At 39.4% G+C, this 17614-nt stretch overlaps 1 protein-coding gene across 1 annotated transcript in view; it reads right to left on the bottom strand.

Moving 5' to 3' along the window:
* The window catches only part of IL1RAPL2 (interleukin 1 receptor accessory protein like 2), a 1007763-nt gene that overhangs the window by 12586 nt on the left and 977563 nt on the right, over positions 1 to 17614 (bottom strand). Inside the window, exon 10 of the mRNA XM_089684924.1 lies at positions 12444 to 12614. Coding sequence (XP_089541050.1) covers positions 12444 to 12614 — 171 coding nt within the window. The remainder of the gene's footprint in view (positions 1 to 12443; positions 12615 to 17614) is intronic.

The following is a 17614-nucleotide window of genomic DNA, read 5'->3' as shown; positions in this document are numbered from 1 at the left end:
AAAGAGACTTGAAATTACCATGTGCTGATGTATTCAACCACTACAGATACCTTAAATTAGCATGTTCAAAGGAAACTCACTATGTGAACTCTTTAAACACAAACATCAATTTTCTGATCTTGATATAAATTACAAGTGTTTGGCTTGATCCGTACCCCTGTCTGGCACATTACAAAGGATATTTATTAAGTGTGCAATATTCTAAAAAGAAAAAAAAGAAAATTAAAAAAAAAAGGGATTGCGTTTTTTAGGCACTTTTTTAATGTGGAAATTAACCATAACCTTTTATTAGTGTTTAAATTGTAGGAAACATGTAGGCTGCATCCACACCTGGGTGTTTCTGGAACATGTGAAAAAGCCACAGAAAACACACCAAACACAACACATCTGCAGCTCTTTTCTGAAATGCGTGGAAAACGTGCGCCATTAATTGTTAATGGCATCCCAAGCACTAAAAGCAGACGCACAGTTTGCCACGCAGAAAAAAATACTAAAAACCTACCAAAACACTCCTTGCTTGCTCCAAAAAAAGTTTGGAGCGTCTTTGGGGCATTTGTCATGTATAGGGAAACCCATTCAAGTGAATACGCTAACCCATGCATGACCATCTTTTTCTGTGACTCTAAATGATTTATTTTCATATAATTGCAGCTAGACTTTCTCTTAATAACTATGCCTTGCCATTTCACTGTTCACTGAGCCTACCTCAGTGGCCATTGTGTCGCCATTATGGACAAGAGGATTGCAAATGGGGAGCTCAACTATGCAGTCAGAGAAACTAAATCAGAGAGATAGCAGATATGTTTTTTTTCTGGCTACTAAATTAATAACGATTTAGTATTTAATAGACAGGATAGGAATTAGAACACCTGTCTTTTTTTTATGGCCCTTTTAGGGAGATTTGTCATGTTTATTGTTATAATTCTGGGATTTTCTTTCACTTCCACTCTTTATGAGTGGTTACCAGAACAAGAATAGAAGGGACATTTTTCAACGGGGACACTGGTGACCGTGGTGGCAACCAGAGATTTCCTTACTTTTGGGGGATTTCCTTTCACTTGCAGTTTTGGTTATGGGACAGGAAGGGAAATCTCCCAGATGGGACAGAGAGGGTAAAAAATGACAAAAAAAATAACCTTCTCTTACTCAATCCAAAATAAAGAAAAACGTTTGGCTTTAGTTCAATTTAAATTGCAACATACAACCATAATGTGTGTCAGCCCTCAATTCCCTGTTTCATCGCTGAGTGCAAGGTGATCCAGATCATACTTCTTGGGTTCAAAAGCAGCTACGAGCCTATTTTAGAAATGTTCTTATAGTGGATGTTCTGTATTTTTTCTACCCCAAACATACATTTTTTTTAAATACTGAAGATATCTAAGAAAAGTGCTACACATTTCCTTTTCTCCATTAAGCTATTTCTCATCCATACATTCCTCTGCACTCAGAACTCTAATTTTGTTTTAATGGGATTTAATGGAATCTTCCAGTGCAGTAACAGAACTACAGAAGTAAAGCCAGTGCTTTAAAGGCAATATGTTCTGTATCTAGGTAATAGTCTTATTAGACTATGGATAAGCAACAAATAACATACCTATCACCGAGATTAATTTACATAGCTGTCACACAGTCCATGCTGCAGTGTATGGTAAAAAGTCTGCAGCGCCAATCAGGGCAGCAACATCTAAATATGTTCTACAAAAAAAAACACCTAAACAAATTACCTCTGAAGATGTTGTATTAGACAAAGCGCAATGGAGCGGACTCTATGTGCTGAAGTCATGCTTCTGTATAATCTTGTTGGCAGCAGATTTGGATGCGTGAAGCAACAGTTATTATATGGAAGTTTTTAATGAATTTTTATGCATTGATTTAATAAAATACTGAACTATCACCACGTCCTGTCTTTTTATTACCACAGCTGTGACCGGCGTGCATGACTGGGTGAGAAGCCAAATGAGAGGTGGAGTGAATTGCATAACGGGTGGCCCTTATTCATAGAGATACAGTATGCTGTGTTTGCTAGGTTGGCTGTAGCATTTACCTCTGGTCAGTGCCAGTTGCACCTGGTGGTGGTGCTTGATCCAACATCTCTTCCAATGTGTGAACAGACGATGTAGGACTTTGCACCCATATACACATGGATGAACTTTAAGAACATTGTTTATTCACAGATGTGTACGTGCACTTTAATTTGTCCAGTATAAAGTGCAATAAAATTGTTAGATTTTTTTTTCACTTTTGGATAATTGAGATATTATGTGTTTGTTTTTTTTTAAATAAATCCCCCCATGCTAACCTATTTGATTAGTGTGAATATAAGAAAGCTGCCACACAAAGTTACCAACCTTCTTCAAATTACAATTACCACAAGTGCCATGCTCGTAAAAAATTTAAAGTGCAAAATCAATTATTGTGATAACACTAAAAATCAGGCTTGAAGACGTTAATCTTGATGTAACTCATAGCGCAGAGCTTTTTTTAGGCACTTGTCAAGAGCAGCACTAACAGACCAATCTGTTTTGTTACTGGAGCTGGAAGCACTATTGAGCTGAGAGCCACAACTTTACCCCATTCTGAGATTTGATACTATACAATACCTTTACTAGCCCTGCGAGTGTTCTTTTATACTTTCAGTAAAAGAGACCTGAGTTTTTGAGAGTGAGCGAGCACTATTTGGTGCAATTTTTTTATATTCCTATAATCTGCATTTCTTTATAGTAGAGTTTGTTCCATTGGAAGAGAAGAGTTATAGCCTTATAACCTTGAGCTGATCTCGGCTGTTAAAAAACTGAATGGTCAGGACGTGTGTTTCCCTTTAAGGGTCTATGATTAAAGGTGAGATGCCATCTTTTACCTAAGTGGTGGATTATTTTCACTTATACGGTGGACTTTACTATTTCTGGTTGTCAGTTTATCTGAATTCATCTGGGTTATTTAAACGAAAGTACGCACATTATGACCTTTATGTTGTAAGGGTCCACATTGTAAGGTGAGCGGCCATCCTTTGTTCATGGTGGTGGAATTATCTCACTAACACAATGGACTTCAAGTTGATGTTTACTTGAAGGCTTGCTACAATTTTTCACTTGCTTTGGAATTTATCATCAGACTTATTGGTTATGGACTGACATTTTATGGACTAAAAAATTAGTTCACATATATAATATTAATAATGTGTTTGTCTGGCACTTTGATTGAAATTTGATATGTGCAAATACTGATTGTAAAAACTTATATTTATTTTTAGGGTTGTCACAATAGTTTTTTTTATGAGTGTGGCACTTGTGGTATTTGTATAGATGTTTGTTTATGATTTGTGTGACACATTTGGATAATGTTGCTATTCTGATTAGAGCTGCAAAGTTAATGTTGTACCACACATTTTGGAATTCGTATGTCATTCCACAGTTTGTGCTAGCAGCCTATGAGTACCATAGTGTGGACTATTATTTGATTTATGCTATAGTATATAACCTTTGCAGATATAGTGTGTGCCCACATATATTAACCACCTCAATGCCTTAGGAGTGGGTAATCTAGTTTTATTATTTCCTCTAATCAGGTAAAGGCAAATGTAAAAAGTACAGATTTAGGGCTGGTTGCAGGGCTGGGTCTAATGTGAGGGTGCTGTAAAAAATGTCGGGGGGTGGGGGAGAGGATGGGAGGTCAGCAGAGCAGTGTACAGGGGGTCAGCAGAGAATAGGATCATCAGTTTATAGGGCAGGGAACAGAGGCCATTAACTTGTAGAGCAGTGTACAGGAGTCTGCAGGGCAAAAAAAGACAGGGGTCACTGCTGTCAGGGCAGAAGAAAGGGATTACTGCTGGCAGAGCAGAATATGGGAGTCACTACTGTCAGGGGTCACTGCTGTCAGGGCAGAGGACAGGAAGCACTGCAGGGAGATCTCAGCAGAGCTCCTTCTCTCATCCCTGCACTGCACACAGCCTGAGCACAAGCAGCAAATAATCTCTTCGCCACACATTACACGTAGCTGAGATTGGATTCCCTTACACACTTCATAGTGTTTAGCTGACTACTGCAGCTGCACTACCATTCTGACCAGGGAATTTCACAGTTCAGAACTGCAACATAGCAGCCAGGTACACACAGTGCAGATTGAGGTTGTGTGTAAGGGAATCTGATCTCAATAATGTGCTGTGTGGGGAGGAGGAGCTCTGCTGCCTTTGCCTAGGCTGTGTGCTGTTCAGAGATAGGAGAAGGAGTTCAGCATAGTTGCCAACATTTTCAGGGTCACCTTTTTTTTCACTATGCACCCAGAAAGCCATTGTAGATGAAGAATGTACTTAAATTAGGGATGAGGCATTCATTTAAAACAGGCGTGGTTTTTAAAGCAGCACATCATTAACCTAATGCCATACTTTAGTCACACATATATAAGAGAGATGTGGTTATGCTAGTTCAGCATAAGGGCAGGTAAGGGCAGTGTAGTGGCAGGGTACAGCAGTTTAATGACAGGCTATGTCAGATTAGGGCAGTATAGCGGCAGGCTGGATCAGTATAGTGGCAGGTTAGAACAATATAGTGGCAGTTTAGTGGCAGGCTCGGGTAGTATAGTGGCAAGTTATAGCAGTAAAATGGCAGGCTGGGGCTGTATAGTAACAGGCTGGAGCAGTATAGTGGCAGGCTGGGGCAGTGCAGTGGCAGGCTGGGAGAATACTGTGGCAGTATGTAGTGATAGTCTGCTCATTCACTTACAGTACAGCATGGCTGGTGTTGAAGACTTCCCAGGGCTTGGCTGCTGTATCCACTTCTCTTAAATGAAGGAGTCTGTGGAAAGAGTGAAGGGGCAGCCAAACCTCCGCCCACCAACCCCGGCTGCCTCTGAAGATAGTGAAGATCACTGAGGGATAGCCGACTTGTATTAGATGACAGAGGAGAGGTACAGGCAGCCCCCCCCCACTGACCTGATAATCAACTGTGCAGTACATTTACTACATTTATAAAGCTGCAGGGGAGAAAGTGCAGGTGTCTGAAGTATTGTTCAGCAGACAGGTGTAGGGTGGAGGGGGGATGCAGTTAGCTTTTGGGGGGGGGCACAACTGAAATTTGGGTGTCACCCCAGCACCCCCCTAGATCCAGCCCTGGCCAGTTCACACCAGAACACTGTGCAGGAAAGGCACTTTCTGGGCATGTTTCCCATACTGCTGTCAAAACTCACTGCCTTTGCAATCTGCTGTAGGTGTCATTATATTGTTAATGGCATCCCAAACACAGATTGTAAACCCAATGCCTGATTGCATGGTACCACAGTACTATGTAAATGAAGTGTGGCACATTTTTGAAAAGTACTGTTTTGGTGCAATTTACAGCCTATTCAAATGGGTTGCAAAATTGCACTGCACAGTGAACCGACCCTTACAGTAATTAGTTTTTGTTTTTTGCAACAATAGATATTACAGTCATAAACTCTTTATTTTTGATTGCTATTTTTTGCAGCACTTATTGCTGCTTTAGGGCCCATTCACCCCAGAAATTGCACCACTTTGTATTTCCATGCATTGCATGTGCATTTCTATGCATTTGACATGCATTTTAAGTGCATTTTTTCTAAGTGGTTTTGACTTTGGGAAGGATAGGTTTTTTTTGTATGTCTGGAATTGCTTTTTGGAGACATTGGTGTATGTTTGCATTGCAAAAAAATTCCACTTTCAGAATTTTTTCCACTGTGCTACATTGCAATGGTGTGAACTCTGCTCATTAGCTAACACTGACTTGGAACAGTCTATGCAGTGGGAATGCATCTCACTGCATCAGATGTGAATGGGCCCATACTAAAATAAATAAATAAATTTTTAGAGGGTAGTTAGCTATATAAGTACAGTCCAACCTCTATTAGGAAAATGCATTGGGTACTGTGTTTCTGCACACTTGTCTTCCGCTCTTCCTCTAAATTGCTTGGTATGGGTTTTCTTTAAGTGACACCGCACAAATTATAGTTCTGCAGCAGGGGAATTACTACATTAATTTGGTTCAATATAAATGTTATAAACAAATGGAAGAACTCATACTATGTAAATGGCATTCATCTCTAGGTTGCCTTTTTAGTCAAGCCTAATAAATATGTGGCATTCTGACACTTGGACTGAGCAGCAAGACTTGCTGGTGGATGGGAAGTTTAGTATGACCCACAGCAATCTGTAATATTTCATCTGTCTTTTTTTTTTTTTCTACTACAAGTTGCAAATTAAAAGCATACATCTGATTGGTTCCTAATAGCAATGCATGTTTTTGTGAGCTCAGTCTTGGCTTTGCTCACCACTGAACCTGTAGCTGCCAGCATTATTTGTCTTGCGCAATTTACCTGATTGTTGTAGGTTAGTGCAAATGTGCATTTACTTGCAATGGTTCCTAATCCTCAGAACTGTATCTTTGTTGTAGGGAGTGCAGGAACTCCTTAAAATTTTAAGGCTCAAAAAAAAAAATGTGCTCTAGGCATTGAAGAACTAAATAATGTCAAAAGGTAGTACTCGACAGAGATTTTAGATTTATAAATATCTGGGACAATTTGCCACATGGATACATCTCACTCAGTGCTTGAAATCAAGAGCAGTACGCCAAGGCATCATTGTACAAGATGGAAAGATTTGATTAGATATTCATAGTCTCTAAAGATGCATGAAAAGGATTCTGTGTTCTTTCAGAGTATTTTTATCACAATAGAATTGTTCTTAACATTTGGGACAACACAGTTCTTGTCATGAGCCCAGGGCAGCCTATTATTATACCACTTAATACAACACTGTTACTGTTGTGCTGAATATGCAGAGAAGGAGGTAAAACATCTTTGTCATGTTTTTTTCCTTTGATGTAAAAAAAAACGCATATGGGAAACGTTTTGTAATACATTATAGTCTCACATAAACAAAAACCACAGCAATTTACTTAGTTGAATTGGGAAAGAATGAATCAATATGTGCCCTCCACCTCACAGACTTAAAAGAGACGTATGAGCTATGCAGAAAAAAAACTCATTATACTCACCTAGGTGGATGCAAAATTGATCTGATGCTGCATCTGTCTCCCCCGGCTCTGCACTGAGAGCTGAGCGATCAAACACTGCTGATTGCTCAGTTCTCCCCATCCACTCTAAGCAGAGAGCTGACCCTCTCTGATCCTCCAGCGCTCACTTGAGCACTAGGCTGTGGTGGGGGTGGGAGCAGCTGGCTCACACTATCAGCGGATCACTGAGAGCCTGAGCCAGGTGCTGGTCAAGGTATCTGGATGCATCCCAACCATATGGTCAGGATTTTTTTTTAGAGCCTGGCCAGGTCTGTGATTTCAGCTGACAGTGGGCTTTCGCCCACTGTCAGCTAAAAACAGGTCACAGGAGTGTAGTTCATTCTGCAGTTCATAATCTATAGGAGATGTACAGACAAAAAAGCTTTGGCTAAACGTCTTCTTTTAAAGTGATACGAAAGTTACTTTTTTTTCTTAAAATAAAAAAAATATGTTATAAGTACCCGCTTAGCAATCCATATGCTATGCACCCGTGACTGCTCACTCCGGATTCTGGCTGTGTGCGTCTGTAGACACATAGCACCAATAAACCATGTCCCTGCTCCGTCCTCACAGGAATCTGGATGACAGCAGAAGGAGTCTCACTCCTGCTGCTCTCAGTGTTTTATATGAATCCAGGAAGAGAGGAGAATGGCACTGTAGCCAGGACAATGCTGCAAAGGTGAGAGGAGTGTCTTGGGATTGGGGGGGGGGTAGGATAGGTAGTGAAGTTTTTTACCTTAATACAAGGAATGCATTAAGGTAAAAAACTACTTTGGGAACTTAAAGTGGTGCTAAAGTCAGTTTGATTGTGCTAATGTTGCCTGTAATCAATGTTAGGCAGTTAAAAAAAAATTCTGAAAAAGTGAACACTGTTCGCAGAATATCAAAATGACAATGTATTGTAGAAAAATTGAGTGATGTAAAATATTGATCCCTGCGCATGACAATCAGTATACTGTTCTCAGGGGAACAACTGATTGGATAGGTCAGCAGTCTTTCCCATGATTGTGATCCCTGCTGAACCAGACTGAGAGACCATTTAAAGGCTCAGCAACCCTTTGCAGGTGTTATGGCTTCATTAGCTGATTAGAGTGGGACACTTTGAGCCTAGAATATTGCACCTTTTCACAATATTCTCTTGTGCCCACCACCACAAAACACACTGCTCCTTACCAAATTGTTAGACCCCAGATTATAGGTAGTCTATCTATTTGGTAAGGAGCAGTGTATTTTGTGGTGGTGGACACGAGAGTCTTTATACTACTACAAATTTGGAGGATCATTGTGGACACAGCTGTTCATCATCATATGATTTTTTGTCATTAAGAGACTGGTGATTTGTGCACTTTAATAGTGAATCACTTATAATTTAGATCTATTGCAAACAATATTATTAGTTTATTATAAAATACAAATACTCAATATATGATATCCAATTATTGTTGCGCTATTTATGAATATTTTCGAGTGCCGCTATTGGTTTATAATTTGTTTGGAATTATTTTGATCATTTTTTGGCACTGAGCACAGTTACACAAATCTCACAATGTACCTTTTTAATTTGTGTATTCCACTTCATATTTTATTTGCATAATTCATTGTAAAGTAAATGATTGTCGTATTGAGTGTTTGTTAATTCCACATATTTAAATTTTTACATAACTAGCATTTGATGTATTTAATTTGTTTTAGTGCTGTATAACTTTGCTTACAAAATATTGGGTGTTCTTGCATTGAGTATCATTACATGTATGTAACCCTGCCTTCAATCATCATGCCTCAGTTTTTTGCTTGTATCCTATGCAGTTATATGCTTATTCTTTAACTCTGGTGAGACCAACTTGAACTACTTTTTACCTTTTCTGATTTCGATGATAAACAGTTGGACTACCAATTGATGTCTCAGTTTGAGTTAGCATCTTTTATATGGACCCATCCAACACAGTAAAATCTATGTTCCATTGTGACACAGTTTCTCAAATCAAAATCACCACCAACAGGGGACAGAGAGTAGTTCCAATGGGTTCTGGAATGGGTGGATCAAATGTCTCAGCCACTACACTTCTTTTGAAATGGCCTCTTAGAGGCATGTGAATTTGTCTCTTGCATGGCTGTAATGTGTGTTCATACAGCACTTTGGCTTGGTGCCTGATATGAATAGGATACAGTCAAAGGATGCCTTATTAACATACCCTTTGATGAAAGACATATTTCCGATCATGCACTTGACAGTGGCATTCCTGATCCCCCTAGTTCTCACACTGCTTCAATGCAGGAGATCTGTTGATGGGGCAGAAGAACCCCCTTCCACCAGTACAGCTGTAATAGCTGCAGATCTCAATCATAAAACTTCTTTGTAAAAATATAGCCTCACTTTCACCAGTAGGTTATTGTTTACTCATTCTCTTGGACATTTCTTGATGTTTAAATGCTCAGGCTTCAACCTGTAGCTTCTACTTTAGACCCCAAAAGCAGATATCTGGTTCATTTGCTTTTTCTTATTATTTTGGATTCTCTGTATCATCATCTACACGATTCTGAATTATTTAGGCTCCCTGCACCCTAGGACTTATTTCTTCCTAGGTTGACTGGAGCCTATCTCAGGTTATACTACTCCTCATCTTACATGCATTCCTTTTTTACGATTTAATCTATTAACATTAGGATCACTGCACTCCTCGGGATGCTTAACTTTTCTTAAGAACATCTGTTTTATTATAGATAGCATAAACTGTTGTTTGTCAACATTCTAGGTCAATAAGCCTGTTTTTCCCTGAATATGGAACTGGTCCTATTGAGCTTCAAGTAGATTTTAGGACTCTGCAACAGCAATGACTATTAGGTATTCTACAATGGGAGCGCTGGGCACACTAGTATGGAGGTAATAGATACTCTGTGAAAATTTTCAGTGTCCTAGATTTTGAGTATAGTAGTTACTATCCCAATTACCGTTTCTGGAATGTATTTACTGGAAGAAATATTCACTTTCTTTATCAGACTGATTGCTTTATTATATACATGCATATATGAATAACTTATAACACCTCTGTAACATCTATAGATGTGAATTGGAAGGTCTTTTCTACTTCAACCTCTAGTTGTTCACCAGTTGGTCTTTGGCCAGAAAATACCCTATTTGTTGAAACCTTTTTTCTAAGGTAAAGAGTAGATGTGTGCATGTAGCAAATTTTCGTTTTGTTTCGGATGCATTTGTTCATTGAAGAATTTCATTTTGATTGCATGTGTTAATTGAACCGATTGCTTTGCTGTCCCCAATGACAGCAGACTGTGAACATAATTAGTTCCAGCTTTAAAAGAAAACATACTAGTCCCTTTGGGTCTGGTATGGATTTTAAGGGGAACCCCGCGACAGAATTGTTTTAAAAACAGCATGGGGGTTCCCCCTCCAAAATTAATAAAATACCCTTTTTCAAGCATGCAGACCAGGAAGGGGCGGGGAGGCGAGTGAGCGTTGATATAAATCCATTGTCAATGACGGTGAATATCACGTTTCTTGGTCTCTGTTTCTTGTGTGCTCCTATACTTCTTATGTTTGTGAGTATATGTCAATTTATTTTAAATTTAAAAAAATTGTTTTACAATATAACACCATTGCGGTCCTTCGATTTTCCCCTCCAGAGGGAATATTTGATTATTGCACAAGAAGATTCTGGTGTCTGTCACATTATGTTGAGGACGCGGTAAAAGTATCCTATGAGTGAGATGCGTGCTTATTACGAGCACACAAGCATGTATTGATCTCTGGAAAGTGAGATCAGCATTTTTGGTAAGAGGCTGATCATTTATTTGGTGGAGGAATCGTGTTTGTTCATCACCTTTCAAGATTTGACTGAATCTTGGAGAACATATGTTGGTCTGAGCACTTTTTCACTTTTCCTATGTCTGGTTTCAATTTTCATATGGCAGATTGCACTTATTTATTATAAAGTTGTGAACCCTCCTAATACAAAAAGGGCTAACAAACCACAAGTATATATTGTATTGCTATAAATGCAGAGATGCGCACCAAGTGTATGTTTAGATTACTGTAAGGTGGTTATTCGACTTTTTTGGGAGCAGTACTCTTTTTGGTTTTTGTTTCAATAAGCACAAATAATTTTTTTTTATAGTTTGTTGACAGCTTGCCTAGCAACTGTGGGAAAAAGTTAACCTGCAATAGTAGTGCAGACCACTGGTTGTGGTTATGGTGAGCTTCATGTGAGTTTTTGGGAATGCTGTTGCCGAGGACAGTGTTTACCAGTTAATAGACTCTGGACCAGAAGCACTTGATGGGCAGTCCCACTAGATATATATTATTGTACACACCATTTTACTGCCCCTGAAAGGTCCAAGGAACCTGAATTTGGCTTGATGTTCATGGAGCATGTACCATCTGAGTAATATTTTGTGGTAAGCTTTTCTAAAGAAAGGGTTCAGTTATTAACGTGACTGCTTCTCACATCTGGGACCATTGATGTGACTCTAGAGGGCCACCTCCATCTCTTTCCCAAAGGAAAATAGATGGTAGGGGTGTTGAGAATTCGAGGGAACTATCAATAAAACTACTATTTGGAAAAGGAATTGCAAGGGCAAAAGTGTTTGATAGGGGTGAAGGGAATTAAAGAAGAATCTATGTTACAAGCTGGATTGCACTTAGTTTCAGGTTTGGAGGCAACAGAAATAGAAAAAACAGCACAGAGGAAGGGGCATGGTGAGAGAACACCATGCAGAGAACAAAAACAAAGTATACAATTAAAGGTGGTTAAATCATACATCCTCCAAAATTCTGCCTTAGTCTACCATAAAAATCAACTGAGGTCTTCATATTCTGGGGGCAAAGAAGGATTGAGGTATGTAGGGGGAAAGCATTTTGCTGGAGTATTTTACCAGGCTTTAGAATGTGATTGAGGACTGGATTGGTAGTATGTTTGCATAGGGCAGGAGGGGTTCACAGAATCATATCTATAGCTGTTGGCACTACCTGATATGCTTCAAGAGTAAATCATACAAGGGTTCTGAAGGTTACATTATAGGATGGTTAAGGGAGCTAATTGTTTAAAAAAAAATCATTTTCTGTTCCAAACTCTTGTATAAGAGTCAATAACTTCCTCTTTCTTAGTAAGACTAATAAGCCCACTAGAGACTTAAACAGCAGAATAGAGAATCAAAAAGGAGGTGATGAAATAGAAATGCGGCATTACTCTATACAGAACATAATGTGAATGCACTGCTGTTAACTTACAGAATTCTCTCTTATGCTTGGCCTCCCAATCTCAGACACAGGAGCACCCCTTTAGGTTATGCACAATGATCTGTTCAGAGGTCATGATCAACATAACAAATAATAGATCTAAATACAACTGAATAAAGGTATGTTCATTTGTCATCCTCAAACCCCTAGGTAGTTTAAATTGTACTTACTGCCACTGGGGATCATATCTCTGTCTGGAACAAAGAGTTTGTATCCGTAGTGCTTTTCCAGGATATCTGGAAGTATCTCTAGTGCAAACTGTTCTTCCTCTTTGCTCTCATGATCTAAAGAGTCTGGATCCACTTTGGTATATGAAAGATATGCATCATATTCTTTGTTGTCTTTAAAATAAAACATGATAAAAAATTACAGGTTAATAGAATAATATACATGAGGGATTTACATATAAATAAGAAATGGGTTTAGCGATTTAGCGTTGTGTTATTATACATTATTGTAATTTCTTCTCATTATATTTATACATTATTGTAATTTCTTCTCATTATATTGAAAGGCTTTTAATTTTGTTTACCATGTTACTCCTCATAGAGTTTCATATATTTAACCAACTCCCCTCTGGAGCATTTCAATTTTCACACACATGTTAAATTCTGCATTTTAGCTATAAAATTACTTAAACCCACAGAACAGTATCTATTTTCTGAATGTAAAGGTCTAATAGCATACAAATTAGTGGTTGCAATTTTTACATTTCCCTTGCAAAATAGATTTGACAAACAGTTGCACAAATATAGGGCAAATACTCTGAACTGAAATTTGGTGCACACAAACACAATTTAATCCCCAATTTTTAGACAAAATAAAAATAAGGTAGTATTGAGTAAATAGATACCCAGTATGTCAAGACTTAAAACTGCATTTTCCTTCCAAACGGTGAAAAAAGATTGTACTCTAAAGTGGTGAGTTGTAAAAGTATTCAAAACATCACCTATTCATTTTGAGTTCACCATGTTGCACAATCATTTTCATACATGTGTGTGTCCCTCCGCACATTTTTATTCCTATATGTGTAAGTGGGTGCTTTTTTCATTCATATATGTGTGAGTGGGTGCTTTTAATTCTTTTTAAATTCTTATTCTATTACATCTTAATTTTTTTTTAAATTGAACCCTATTGCTGTTACAAGGGGGCTAACAGGTGAGAGGTAGGTAACAGGTAATCTTTGTGGAGACATTAGGGTGTCTGTTAGATTCCTAATGGTCTCCCTTGCCCTCTGCTCCAGCCAACTGAGCACAGGACTGTGCTCAATCATTTATATACCCACCTTTTTAGGTGGGATTTTCAGAGCTGAGAGTGACCATGTTCATACTCCACAGAGAAGATTGCCATTCTGACATCTTTTGTTGTGGCCCTGGGATCTTGGGAGGTGCACAGGAGGTAGAGAACCACCGGGAATGGGGGGTGGTTAGAAGGAGATGAGCTAACCTGTGAGCAAAGTGATTGGGTGCATCTACAGTTGCCAAAATCAGTTTTACAGCAAAGCCCTGGGCCTGATGAATGGCTGGTATAGTAGACCTGAATTTGTTTACCTACTTTTCAGCATTTTGGACATGTCTAATATGCCCAAAGTCAGAGGTTAACGTGGCTTAGAAATATAGTTATGCTTGCTAATATTTTATCTACCCAACCAAACCGGCCAGTTGTTTTTATTGCATTTGCCATTCATATATACTTGGATGACCCTCTATTGTATGACAGAGTTGTGCTACTATGTTGTCACCCTAAGACTGGGACAAAGCACTGACATCCTATAGCAGGAAATAACTGAACTAAGACCTTTATGGCACAATCACCAGTTGTTTGTAATTAATTTTTTTTAATTTTTATTCTGCAGCTTTAATTTTGGAATTATATTACCATTTTAAAGCATTTTTGGCTGTACTTCTCCTATGGATCACAGGAGTGCAGTTTATTCTGCACTCCAGTGACCCGTTATCAGATGACAGTTGGCTAAGGCTTGGTTCACATATATGCATTTGGTGGTTGATGCTTTATCCAGTGCTTTTTGCAGTTTGTTTTGTGTTTTTCTATGCGTGCTTTTGATTCGGGTTTACCGCATTTTTTGCATTTTGTTCAGCTCTTTTTTTTTTTGTTAAAGTAGAATTTTTTTTGTTACTGGGCAAAATAAAAATTTAAAATGCAGCAAAAACATACTGCCATGCATTTCAGCAGCTTCTCTATTGAACTCAATTTAAAAGCAAAAAGCAGCGTTTTTGCTACAAAGTCCAACATGTGAACATGTTCCATAGGAAACCATGTTAAATAGACTGTAGTGCGTTGCTGCAAAAAGCTCTAAAAACACATTGATGTCAGCCGACAGCAGGCTTTAGGCTCCGTTAACACCAGAGAGCTAGTCCAGGCTCTGAAAAGATCCTGACCACATAGTTGGGATCAACTCAGATACCTGGAACGGTAGCTGGCTCAGCCTTTTAGCAAGCTGCTAAGAGCCTGAGCCAGTTGGTTCCACCCCAGCCACAGCCCAGCGCTCCAGAAAGAGTAATTGTATCCCTGCTCTGTCCTCTAGTGCTCACTGAAGACCAGTTCGTATTCTGGAGCCAGAGGGGGGCAGATGTAGCATTAGAATGATGTTGCATTCCCCTAGGCGAGTAGGATTTTTTTTTTACGAATCTTATACTCTTCTTCTAAAGCTTATGAGATTTCAGTGATTTTTTTTACGTATACTTTACCACTTGCCTACCACCATACATCTTTATAAACAGTGCTACAGAAATAACCACTTGGTGCCTAGTGCACTAGCTTGGTTTATAGCTATTTTTGCGAATTCAATAAATCTATACCGACACATTTCTGCCAGTAGTTTCCTTAAGAGCTACTTGTACCTACTTCAGTAAAGTATTAATGCCAGCAACAATAACATTACTGGCTCTGAAAATTGAAGGAGTTTTCTCTACTGACACTTTAAGAATCTGTCCATATGGAAGCATCAGATTCTTAATGAATCACTGACAGTTCAAAGATTAGGAAACTGGTAGCTCAGGTTTTGATCTTAATTACCATCAACTACTCAGGTGGGGGCATGGCTGGCCTGTGAAGCTCTCATTAATGTGACCGCTTCGCACACAGTATTATATACCCACTGGGAGATTCTCCAGCTAAAAAGTGAATGTAAACAAAGGTGCCTGGGATACTAGTGATGTCATTACCCAAATATGGCAAGACTCATACTTGGAAAATGGCTTGTCAGTAGGTTGGCAAAGCCTAATGGGGAACTGAGAGACTAGTTCCCCATCTAACTCGCTTGGCTGTTGACTGATAGCACACAGCAGTGAGCAGATTCAAAAGCCACTGGACTGAAAAACAGCTATATATCCGCCACTGACAATTAAAAGCAAAACGGACCTGATCAGGATCCTTCCCACCCCAGTACTAAACTTCTTATCTATGTATCTGTTAGTATAACAAATGTAATGATTGTGGATGGATATGGACACTCCAACCTCAATGTAGCACTAACAGAGACAGGTACATACTGTATATCTGACAGGTACATGAATCGGGTGCAATCACCAACACTTTTGGCACTGCACTCCTACAGAATTTTAAAGGGTATCTATGACACCTTTTAAGAATTCCCCAAACTGTGTACAGAGCTGATCTGAGGGGAACTTGTACCTTGTAGTCAAGGATACCACTTAAAGCAATCACAGATGTAAACAGTGTAAAATTTACATCTGGTGGTCTCTCCCTTCTTCTCACAACAGGAAGGGAGAATTAACGATTCCTTTATTAGTTCCCAGTCACTGAACAGATCACGGCAGCAGCTGATGCAAAGTTTCACTCCCATCCATACACCTGATCAATACTGTCTTTTTCCGTGATCTGTATATTAACCCTTCACCTCCCTTATCCTGCACATCTGCACAATAACTCCATCTCCATCCTCCAATGTATGTGACCTGTACATTAATCCCTTCACCACCTTCTCTCTCTGTATGTGACGTGCATGCACTGCATTTCGTGCATCTAATGAATCATTACCAAGTTCCATTTTAAATGAGAAAATAAACACACATACTCAACTCTAAGCTGAAGCATTAAGTCTTATGCTGCAGCGGTCCCCTGTCAGCTCTAAGCCCACTGATTGCTCAGTTCTTGGTCAATCACTGCTCTTTGCTTTACCCCTTTGCTCCACCAGTGCTCAGTGCAGCGCCGGGGTTGGAGAGGGAGAAGGAGCGGCTGGCTCCATCGCTCACGCACATGCTAACAGGCTGAGCCAGCTGCCGAACAGGCTTCTGCATGTTTCCTAACAATATGGTCGGGATCCACCAAGAGCCTGGGGCGACTCTGTGATGTCAGCCAACAGAGCACAATAGCTTGCTATCAGCTGATTTTAGTTCACAGGAGAGCAAAAGTAAGTGCACTCCTGTGACCCAGAAGAGACTATGGTCTCTTTTTAACCACCTCAATACCAGCATTTTTCTTAATTTCCAAACAATTGTGGCAAAATTGATCACGTTGGGATGTCTATTTTTCAAAAAGGGGTCATTTGGAGGGTGTTCACTCTGTCCTGGTATTTTTATTTTAACAGAAAGTAAAGGGAGATTTTTTTTATTGGTCCTATAGGTAGTAAATAATAAAACAAAGTGGTTTTAAAATAGCACCAAAAGAAAGTTCTGTCTCGTTGATATATATTAATTTGGTTATAGCATTGCATGACAGATTAATTGTCTAAGTATCAAAGCACTGAAAACTGTCCTCGTAATGAAGGGGCAGGCTGGTATTCAAATGGCTAAGAATCTCCACATGGGAAGTGGCACAAAGCTAAGGGGCTGTTAAAGAAGGTTTTCATAGGGTCATCTTCAACAGTTCTACTTCCCTGGATCCCACAGTGTTTTAATAATTGCAAAGTTATTTTCCATGGACTATAGCTAGCTATACATTTGCTTACATTTTGAAACCCATGGAACACTAGATTTGTGAAGGGATTGTAGTATACAGTTCACAGGTAAGAACAGATCCAGAAGTAACACTTTCTCTCTTACTCTTAGCAAGAAATCTTAAAGGAGACGTTCACCTTTTAACCATTTCCCTCCCGGCCTATGGCCAGATGGAGGCCGGCAAAATCCTTCAGCGTTCCGGGTGGACGCCATATGGCGTCCTCCCGGGCATGCGCAGTTTGCGCCCCTGCAGAGCCGCGCCGATCACAGATCTGGTTGCCGGTACCATGTGACCTGCTGTGACCAATCACAGCAGGTCACATGACAGTTGTATATAATGGATGGCTTCATTCATGCCATCCATGGTATACTAGTGTGCCTAGCTGTGAATGGTCACAGAGATCACATGCACAAGCTGGGCC

Source organism: Staurois parvus, unplaced genomic scaffold (assembly GCF_062004578.1).
Source record: "Staurois parvus isolate SC_StPar_1 unplaced genomic scaffold, SC_StPar_1.0 ptg000361l, whole genome shotgun sequence".
Classification (NCBI taxonomy): domain Eukaryota; kingdom Metazoa; phylum Chordata; class Amphibia; order Anura; family Ranidae; genus Staurois; species Staurois parvus.
This window is presented reverse-complemented; position numbering and strand designations above follow the sequence as displayed.